Below are 11,626 nucleotides of genomic sequence, written 5' to 3' on the forward strand. Positions count from 1 at the left end.
AGTTTGTGAAGGACTTTGCAACTATAGCTGCTCCACTACATGATTTGACCAGGCTTTGGCATTATCACGGTCCAGGAAATTTCAGTTGGAACGAAGTGAACAATGGAACAAATGACGTTGCTGAAGTTGTGTCACCTGAAAAAGCCACTGTCAAAGAAGAAACTCTACCTGGTTTTGAGAAGGAAGACAGTGAAGCCATTAATGAAGTTACTACCACTGATGTGACTGCTACTGATAATGGGATATTTCCTGATGGAGCAGATGAACCCCACGTGAAGCAGAAGCCAATGAGATGGAGACCAGTACGAAAAAAGAAACGATTAAGAGACTTTGTTGTATTTTAATTTTGTGTTTGTAAATTCTGTACATTTAATAAAGTTATTGTTAATTATCTTTTGGTTTAATGGAAGTGGCTATTGTTCGGGACGAACAATACTAAGGAGGGGGCAGTGTTGCGACAGCAGAAGTTGCGTGATGCTGGGAGCATGCGCACTGGAGTTTCTCGAAGGATCATGAATTATCGAGTAACCCCGCGAATATCCGAGTGTTTTCTAGACGCCCTCTTTTTTACTATATAAGCCTAGCAAGAAAAACCAGTATGATTGAGAAGAGATAGATAATTGAGTCAAGCGAACAGTAGGCACCATAAGTAGTGTGTGAATCAGTGTGATTTATAGTATGTGTTCTAAAAGCAGTTAAGTTTAACGTACTGATTGGAAATTCTGTGTATTATAAAGTTGTATCAAGGAAAAATAAACTGGTTTAATTAAGAAAGGACTTGAATCGCTGAAGTTCCTCGGAAATAATTTATACCGGAAATTAACTAACAAGCAGATATGTAACAATATCTTACATTACATTAGTGACAATCTAATAAAATTACCCATGTCCTAGTAAGGATCCCTTCAGAGATTCATTACCAGAAATCTTTGTATGCCATGTACTTCCCTGTGCTAGATATGTGTGTTGCTTTCTGCTTGATTTTAGTCTTTCTTTCTCATTTTTCACCACAATGATTATAGCTTATTGTCATTGAGGGATACTTTCACAATACATTTTTAGATTCATATGGAATTCAGAAAATCTTACCTCTCGAGATACTAATCTTCTCTGTCACACTCCCAACATTTGGCACAGATGATAAAAAAATACATTAATTTCTATAGCTGACATCAATAAAATTTCAAAATTCTAACCTGTTTACTAGCTTGTGTTTTAAGAACCTCCTTATGGATGATCTTGTTAACTAGCTCTTTCAAAACCTCATAAATTGTTTGGAAGACAATTATGATGTAAGACTTCTCATTCACAAAAGTTCTAAAATATGGATAATATTACTGTGGCATTTTAATAACATCACATTATGTATGATTCAATAAAAAATATTTTAATAAGGAATTTCAGAAGATCACAAAGTACGTGTAGTATGTCATAATCAGCCTAAGTTTAATTATAATTGAATAGATGTATTGTTAATTATATTGTTTATGTTTCAGTTTTGTATACTTTGAAACATAAAACTGTATCTTAATTAAATTTAAGTTTACAATAATAAATTCATTATTTTAATATAACTTAGTAATGTCATGTCATTCATACTGAAATTGATGGGTGTCAAAGTGATTCTTATTCCACTTGTGATAGTGTTAGAAATTGAAGATACATGAAATAAAATTTAATGAGTTCTGTGGTAGTTATAGAATTGAGTTTAGGTGATGTAATGAAGTAAAAGGTATGTATTTGTTAAAAGTAATATTTTGAATCAAATTATTACATGGACTCAAAATACATATATAGTGTAGTATTATTTGAATGATATCCAGGTCTTGATATATTGATTCTTTGTTTGGTTAATGCAAAGTAAACAAATTAGTTCTTGTACAGATAATTCATTATTTAGAGTTACTAATAATTACTGATAACTTTTAAATGTTTAATGTTTTGTATGAGTCTGATTGAATACACAGAACCTTATAAATGGTAAATTGTTAACCTAGATACTTATAATAAATGGTTAACGTTATGTGCATAGGTTATTAGCACAACATGGCTGTTTGCATATGGTCATCAGATGTTAAAACGTTTGTGTTTAAAGACATTATGCCATGTAGCCAAGTATTTGTGTTATTTTTACAGAACTGAGATGATCTTTCCAAGTTAAAGTATTTCATGGCTCTGAACCCAATATTACAAACCCTGTTTCTTTAATATTAACTAGTGTGTTTGAAAATGTTTCTTCCTAGCATTGTATGTTTTTCAATTTCATAAATATAAAGTTTTGTGTTTCTTAATAGTACACTGTAGAATCGAGTTTTGATTGCAAAGAGCAATATTACATTTAATTGTTCATATGATACTTTTGTTTGTATAGATGAGCCTTTCAATTTTCTCTATTTCTAACTGTATCAAGATGTATCAAATTTCATGTAATCAGTCTTTTTCATTTTATTGCATCAAGTTTTTATGTGAAAAGAAAATCAGAAAAAAGGAATGTGTTTCCTTGATTAGAATAGTTATTTTCTTCTAAGGATCAATGCTTATAGGTGAGAATCAACATCTGTATAATAACACAATTTAATTTAGACTGTCAATAAAACAGAAAACAAGATTACAATCAGATCTGTTGCCTTGAGACAGTTCTTTAATCTTGTATATATTTTAAATGTTTAATTGAATAAATGCTATATATGTATGTGGAGGGGTGTGGAATTCATATTGCCTGATTCCCAAGACAATAAGATTTGTCTGACGGACAAATTTTAATATTATTCTTTGTTTATTGGACAATTAGTTCATTATTTATTGTTGTTCTTTTGCTAGAATTTCTTTGGAGGGTGCATATGGTTTTATATTCATGGGTTTTTAAAATTTAGAGAGATAAAAAATAACAAAGAACTATTTATCCTTGCACAAAATTGAATACTTCCTGAACTATAAACGAAGCTTCAAACATTGGTGAAAAATAGTGGAATACACATAGTTATAAGATGACAAATCATCTTACATGCCCAGATTATAAGAGTTTTAGTTACACAGACACTGCTGTTTTATTAGTGCACAACCAAGCACATGCAGAGATTTTAAGCCATATCAAAATCTTTAAGGGTTGATAATTTAAGGACCATTGCAGTTAAAAGAGAGAGCAACAGAGGTATATGATGTATCATTATAACAGAAAAGTTGAAAGTTTAAAAAAAAAATGAATTGTCTGCTTATTTGTTTATGTTTATTATTCTTACAAAACAAATTTTTTTCTCTTTGTCATGGATGTACAAGAATCTAATCATGTAAAATAGCTAGTAAAAGATACTACCTATTCCTTACATTTCTGTTACTTCAACTATTATTTTTTATGTTAATGCCAACAGTCAGTACTATGAACAATATGAACAAAACAATTTTACATTCTGAAACTTAGCATGAAGAACTTTCCTACAGATATAGTCAGCAGTAAGAATATTAGTAAATCAGTAGTAATATCTGAAGGAGCATTTCACACTGTATTATGACTACTGTGCCGCTTCTGTTTTTTTTCCAGTGATTAGCAGTCATCATCAGTTATATGTAAACCATCAATCTCACTTTAATCACTACAGTTGTGTTATTAAATATATATCTACTTTCATACCTTTTCACACTGTCATCTGCCAGCAAGGCTAGGCACGGACATGAAAATTAAGGTTTAAGAGATGTGGAAAATTAAAGAAGAAAAAGAAAAGAATAAAAATATGGATTTTGGCAAACAGATAAACAAAAAAAATCAAAACAAAATTACTCAAAAGGCACAGAAATCGAGAATATTAAATTTTAATTTAAGAAATCAAGACATGCCAAGACACCTGCATTCAGCAGGTGTCACCCACATTTAGCTCTTACCTACTTGTGCAGCAGGTAGCACCTGCATTTTGTCCTCACCTCCTGCTTTCATAGTAAGAAAGACTTTTCTCCCATTCATTAAAAATTGGAACTAGAATAGAATTTTTTAACTACAGTTTTCACTACAGATTCCTCTCTTGTGATTCCAATCAACTCCATTAATATTTTGAGGCCAATTTAAGGCAAAATGACTATTGGATAAGTATATTGCTGGTACATTTTAGAGATCTTTCTAGACTGGACGATGATAAACAGCAATTATTTATTAAATTTCTGTATTAGTTCTTCACTGTCATGATTTCACTATATAGCTATATAATCCAATTTTCTATAAATTTGAATGTAGGTACAATTTTATATACCACAAACATATTTGTGGGACAAGTTTTGGAAGTATACTGTTATGTATTAAAATAATGTTCCCAAATGCACCATATAGCAAGGAAAGGGATCGATCAAAAAGTTAAAAATTTTCACATGGTGTTACACTTGCTCCAAGACAAAAATTAATTCTCTTAGTTTTTCTTGAATTTTGGAATCTCTTGGAATCAGGATATGGGCCTTATGATTGGGAGGGTGCAGTTGCACCCTTTGTATCCATTTCCCTGATTCGCTATGCTGGGTATATTTCTAGGGAGCTGTTAAAGTACTTGATCTGAATTATGGAAGTCTAGCACACACACAAAAACATTTAAAAATGTGTATCTCTGAACCAAAAATGTATACACAAATATACATAATATTTTAATTAACAATTCCTTATTCACACACATAGTAACAAACATGTTTAAATTAATGGAATGATAATATTATATTGCTTTTGTCACAGTAGAAACTCATTAAAGTTTGACTGCCAGCTGTAGGAAGAAGATAAAAAATATTTACTTTGTTTTATATATATTATACTGGCAAACCCATGGGCCTATGACCCACATTTATAAGGCCACAATAATGCAAATTTAATGATTGAAGTAATATTTTGCACTTTTTCAGTTTAATGACCATTGCTGCTATATTACAAATTTAATTTCTTTAACCAACAGTAATTAGTAGGCCTACGTATTAATGTGCTTTAATGTAAATTAGTGTCACATTTTGGGGTCTGCTTTTTGGGAATTCCCATAAAAGTGTTTTTGTTAAATACCCAGGTTCTCTAAGGGATGGTGAAAATTTTTATCTTTGTGCAAACCTTGGGTCTGAGACAATTGATTTGGTACTGTTTAGAAGTTGTTGTGACCAGCTGATTAGGAGGAGTTGCATGGGACACACAGACATTGAATGTTGTTATATAGATAAGTACCATTTTAATTTGTGGCAGCATTAATATAAAAATGCGATTTCTTTAACCAGTTCATGTGTAGGGTGTTGTACATGCTGCACTGTAAAATCCTAATGACTGAATGCTTAAAATTGTTAACTGCATGAGACAGTGTATGTGAAGAGCTTAGGTGCAAGATTCTGTATAACCCATTCCTGACAAAATGAGCTGTAAATGGTATTGCATTGATTTTGTTCACTCTTAGATATAAGCAGAATTCTAAGAGTTATATTCTGTTTTTTTGTGTGCAATTTGTGGGAGGGCATGGGGACAAGATTTTTCTAGCATTTTGTCATTGGACAAGAAGTTTTAAAATATTTCACATCCCTATATATATATATTTATGTGTGTGTGTGTTTGTTGGTTTATTAGTACATATAAAAGCTATAAAAATAATACACTGCTCTTCATATAGGAAGCCAAGCTTTAACTCACAGCAGGTGGCCCAGCAGTTTACTCAAGCTCAGCCTAAACAGAAAGACACCACAAAAGTTGACAGGAAGGTCACAGAAGCCACTGCCTCACCAGAGAGTCAGCCCAAAAAGAGAGCAAGGTGACTCAAACATGACCTATTAAGTCATCTCTAGGTATTTGGTAAAGATAGATCTTGACATAAATGACTGATTTTTTTCATATATCATATTTTTAGAATTGTTACATACATGCAAGTGCAGGTCTAGCAAACAAGCATTAGGATTGTGGCCTTTACATTCATTACATTTAGTTATGTCCCAAAATATTCACAGACAGATTTGTGTAATTTGCATAATTTATGAATCTGTAACACTCAGAATACTAATAAGCATATATGGGACAACAATTCCTATACATGTGTACAATACCTAAAGTATCCCCAAACATTAACTGATGTCATGAACTGGTGACACCCTTTTCAATTTCTGTTGCATGGTTGATTATAAACCTAAGGTATTTTAAATATTTTGGAATACATTTAAAGGCAGACATAGTTCGTGTATTTCATAAAATTAAACATATTTAGATAGACCTGGCCATTACATGATTAGTTGATTAGGTCAAAAACTAAATCATTCAAAACATTTCTTGGTAGAGTTTTGTTGTTGATTTATTTTAGGAACTTGTAGCCAAACTTTATTAGTTGATTTAACCTTAACCTAAAACACTGTATAATATTAGATAGTTAATTGTTTTATTTTATGTACTTAAAATATTCAGATTACTTAGTAAATAGTCCTGGTTTGTTGATCTAGCTCTTATTGTTTAGTCATTCTAATAATAGCCTCTTCCTAGTATTTCATGAAACTATCTTTTATTGCATTAAAAACTGGGATGTAGTGTAACATAGACTCCACAAGATGATAGAAGGTTTTTTAATTTATGGTTGTAGCCCATTTGTCAAGGAGCATGATTTGTAACTGCTTAACAGATTTTTGACAAGATTATGGTGGCAACTATGATTTTCAAGTTTATCCAAAAGATGCTCAACTTATTTAAGATTTAGTGATTGTGTAGTCTACGGATGGTGACTGAAGTTGCAATTATGCTTTTTGAAGTAATGTTGCGAGTGTGGTAGATTGTTCCGTTATCGTCATGGGAGAGCCCTTGTCTACCAGTGTGGAAATGTGCATGATTAGCAACAACATTCCGGTCCACTCTGGATGATTCACAATCCTAGAGAAATCCAAAGAAACAACTCCATGCCATTATACCACATCCAACAGCTTGTATTATCAGAACAACAAAAGCAGGATTAAGTGTTTTTGTGGTTTACTTCATATTTTTACTGTAGTGTTTGTCAGAAAAAGAAAGAAAAATTACTCCTAAGACTGCATTATATGCTTCTAATCATTTGGTGTCAACAGTTGGAATTTATATCATAGATAAATCAAGCTTTCTTAGTTGCATTTGAAAAAGGTGGTTTTTGGACTTCCATATGAGAATTTTTGTAATCTCCCTCAGATGGTACAGAAGGGGATAATTGACATTTTACCATTAAAGGAGTCAGCCAACTTGGACATAATCAGAAATCTGTTGAAACTTGTAAGGTTGCCCAATCATCTTTTCTTTTGGTTAAGCACCAGCATTGGAAAGCTAAATGTTTTCTTTTCGGCAGTGGCAGACATATTGTCAGTTAGTTGCCAATGTTTATAGGTTGATAACAGAATAATGGTCTATGATAAAGATGGTTGTCCTGTTACAGTAGATGGAGAGAGATCCTTGCTCTTAACCTTTATTTTGCAGACCAAACATGATATGACTACATCTCTGCACTTATATGGATTAATCATCACTTGATATAACATGCTTAGTTATTTTTTGCATAAGAAAATAGTGTTCTATAAATGTGTGTGGAGTTCTAATAAAGTATACCTTTATTGTACTAACTGTTAATACATATATTATGATTTAACTATGATGTTTAACCTATCCAAGTTTTTCATTTATTTTGTATTTTAAAATTTTATGTCATATATATTTTGTTATGCTTACAGACCACGTTTGAAGAACATAGATAGGAGTAGTGCTCAACAGAAAGCCGTCACTGTGAACAATGTAACTGTTATTATAACAGAGTTTCAGCCCAAGCAGCCAGTTTCAACCGATATTGCTACAAATGGTCCTCAAGAAAGGAACAGTATTGGCAGTGGAAATGTTTCTAATGATGCTAGTCACAGTGGTACAAAAAGATCTGGTATATATACTGAAAAAAGGTGAAATGTGCAACTTCTATGTAACTTCAGTTAAGTAAGATAGACATTTTTTGCAAGTTTCAGAAAGTTGGTGTTTCAGCAGGTATTAAAATATTTTCATTGTGGTGGTTTAAAACATTTAATACTATGTATATAGTACTTGAGTGCTGAAATAATATTACACAAGTTACATTTTTGCATCTTCATGACAGCAGTTTGATCTTAAGCCTTATGTTATTTCAATATTGCAGCTAATAGTACACAGAAGTATAAATGGCATGAAGATTAAAGAATTTGAATAAGTAGGTTCTATTTTAAAGGCTTAACATTGATATGACACATAAGTACATTAGGTATGAAGATAGCAGGAATATGGTTTGACTGTGGTACTTCAATGTTGAAGTAATTACAAGACATGATAGAATTATTTGACTTTGTAGTTTGGTTTCTAGTACCATTTTACATGATTAGTACAAAAGATATAAATATGACAAGATTTAACATGTATATTTTGTATGACTGATAAAGAGGTACACAATAAAAATGGCAAGAACTTTACTGTATGTTTTTATTTGAATTATTTACTACAAGGATATAGATAACATTATGAGGGTAAAAACTTGACTAGTGTATTAAGTGTGTTTTTAATTATTAATATATATATATAGAAGTACATAACGTAAGGGTGGCAAGAATGTGACTATATTTTACATTTTTAATATTTTTTGAAATCACCTCTATTCTGATATGAGTACCCAAGACAAAAAAAATAGTACTAAATTGTTTACTTCTAGTAAATGGGGAAATCATCAAAACACGTGACTTAATATAGCATGTATTATACTATATTCTGTATTTGTCAATGTTATTTTTTACTAGTACATTTGACATGTTGCTGTAAAGATCTTGATTGTACATAATGTTTTTTAATAATTTGTTTTTGAATTAATCATTACCCACTGTATATTTTACGTAAGACCTGAGTTTGCCATATAGCAGATTTTAAATATAAACTTGCTTGTTTCTATTTTTAAGTTGCTTTGAAGCTTGTAATGCTTTCACTTCTACTTACTATTAAATGATATCAATAGAAGTTTGAATAAGTTAGATTCATAATTGTTTCGTGTTGTAAACTTTATTATCTGTAGGCATGGAAGGTGCTCAGATTTGGAGCCTATTTAAATTTATTAAGTTACTCGAACCAGTATTATAAGTATCTAAAAGTTTTTGTTCATAAGCTATGATAAAAAAATTGTCTATCTATGAAATATATAAAAGGTGTTTCCTATGTTAATTACAGTTAAACATTAAGGAAAATGTTTAAATTTATGATTTACATCAAAAATTCAAAAAAGTGAATATATTATTATTTATTTGATTATTCACTTGAAAGAAGCACCATTTTTATAGAATGCAACACTCACATGATCAAACATGTTCTTAATATGTGATTTTAAATTAATTAATGAAACATCTTGATCAGAAATACCCCTCCCTATTCTGTTGATGTAATAATTATTATAGTTTACCTTACATACAACTGTTACTCCAGACTATAGTCAAATATAAAGTTTTGTAATTGTCTATTTTCATGTATATTTGCATGTTCATATACAATGTGTTAAGCTTTGTGTTATGAGTTTCCATGAGCTGTTGTGGACTACTATCATATTAGTAGCTTTTAATCAAACAATAGTGACTTGATCTAAACAATTCTGCTTATTTCCTTCTCTGTTCTTTTTTCAACTGTTCCATTCTTTAAAACAAAGGAAATGAGCAAAACTGTTGATGTGCCTATGAAGTAACATATTGTTGATATTAAACAGACAAAAATAATTTATGACTTTGCATTTTACCTATCTTGATAACTACTAATATTATTTTTCAGCCGTCATCCTATAATTATCATATCATGGAAAACTAAAGCAATATTTTACAAAATTTGCATCTTCCTGTGCAGTAGAGCATGTCAAGATAGAGCCAACTTTCTGATTGAGTTACATTTTGAGAGTTTAAACTACGTAGTGCAAACTGGAAAGTTGTATTCATTGTTAAAAGATAAATAAAACACGATCAATTAGTCCAGAAAATATAATGAGTTTTTATTTAAGCTTCACAGGGGCAAACAAGACACTTGCTAACTTATTTAGGTTTATGCAAAAGATTTCATAATAATCCAAATCTACGTAATAAGGTAAAAGTCACGTGAGACTATATGAACATAATTGTTGTACATTGTGAAGTTGAAAATACATGCGAACAGACAAAATTGTACTGTTTAAAGCACACATAAGATATATTATTATTATACTAATTAAATACAAACAATAATAATTAAAAATTGCATAATAATTTTTTGTTTAACTATGGCTTATTCTCTGAAATTAATAGGGCTTCTTTGCATTTTCTATTTAAAAAGCTGTGGCAGTGGGTAATGAGTTGTTATGGGACAATCAGTATCAGTTATACCATGTTTGTCAACAAAATGTTCACCCACAGCACTGATTTTACCATCTAATGTATGAAGAGCTCGATGATGTTAATTTATTCTATGCCTAATAGCTCTACCTGTTTCACTGATATATACAGAAAAACAGAGTTTGCATATGAAACTATATACTACATTTTTGTGGTTACAGTTTCCTCTTAAACCTGATTTACAACCTGCACATTTGTCTGTGGGTTTATTGCATGTTTTAGGTTTAAAGGCTGACCTTATTAACATATTATTCATAGTTCTACCTGGTTTCTCTGTAAATCTGATGTCAAGACCTTATTACCTGTACACCTGTCTAATATAAGGTGAAATATTATGACTAATGTATGGTATAACAGAATTTGCCTGAAATACTTTTTTATGTGGTAATGTTTCTACATTGGTATTGTGGTCTTTGTATTCATAGCTTCATAAATTCTTTTCAATAAATGTTTTTAGATATCCAGTAATGTTTAATTTTGTACATGTTCTTGCATAACTTTGGATTTACATTCATTAGTTGCACATTTAACATGCAGTGGGTGATGAGAGTGGTAATGTAAAAACTAGTTTCATACATTTCTTTTATAAGTTTACCATCTTTTAGGATAATCTGAACATCAAGGAACAAGATGTTCGATTGTTTGGAATATGTAACAGTGAATTTTATGGTATGATAAAAGTTATTGAGGAAATGATAGAAAAGTAGTAAACTGCGTAATGAGTCATGCCAAAATCCAAGTATGTGATAAGTATATCTGACCCATACAACTGGCTTCTTCTGCAGTTCCATATACCAGTTTTGTAAGGCTTGCCTTTCTAACATATACACGTAAATAACAGGGATGGTCCGTGCCCTTTAATGTTTTGTCACATTACTAAAAGGTTGAGTTTCTAAGTTTATCATTATCTGCATTAATGTCAGAACTCGTATGAAAATTTTCCCAAATTTACTTCAGATAGATCTTGAAATCTTTACACACAATTTTTGGGTGTAGTGAATTCATGATAAAAACTACTAATATGAGCAAATCAAGCGCTGTGCAGCTGGATGCCATGTATTCAATTGCTCTAGGAGGTAAATTGAGTCATTTTATGAATATATCTTCACAACTTATATCGGTATTTAACATTTTTTCTTTTCTTTTATATTATAAAACACAATTCCAAAACATTTATCTCCATAAAACATATATTAGTGACGAGAGCTAGACGATTACAAGTATGAACTGAGATTTTTTTTAAGAAATTTAATGAGAAAATTTGAAAGATTACTCAGATTACACT

At 30.8% G+C, this 11,626-nt stretch overlaps 1 protein-coding gene across 2 annotated transcripts in view; it reads left to right on the top strand.

Annotated features, from left to right (window-relative positions):
• LOC106456970 (YY1-associated factor 2-like) overlaps positions 1-10,805 on the top strand; it is a 24,164-nt gene extending 13,359 nt beyond the window's left edge. For both annotated transcript variants that reach the window (XM_022382764.1, XM_013916348.2), the window contains exons 4-5: positions 5,610-5,747; positions 7,666-10,805. In XM_022382764.1, the coding sequence (XP_022238472.1) occupies positions 5,610-5,747; positions 7,666-7,888 (361 nt within the window). In that variant the 3' untranslated portion in view covers positions 7,889-10,805. The remainder of the gene's footprint in view (positions 1-5,609; positions 5,748-7,665) is intronic.
• Positions 10,806-11,626: the final 821 nt, after the last annotated feature.

The sequence above is a fragment of the Limulus polyphemus genome, unplaced genomic scaffold (genome assembly GCF_000517525.1).
Source record: "Limulus polyphemus unplaced genomic scaffold, Limulus_polyphemus-2.1.2 Scaffold276, whole genome shotgun sequence".
Taxonomy (NCBI): domain Eukaryota; kingdom Metazoa; phylum Arthropoda; class Merostomata; order Xiphosura; family Limulidae; genus Limulus; species Limulus polyphemus.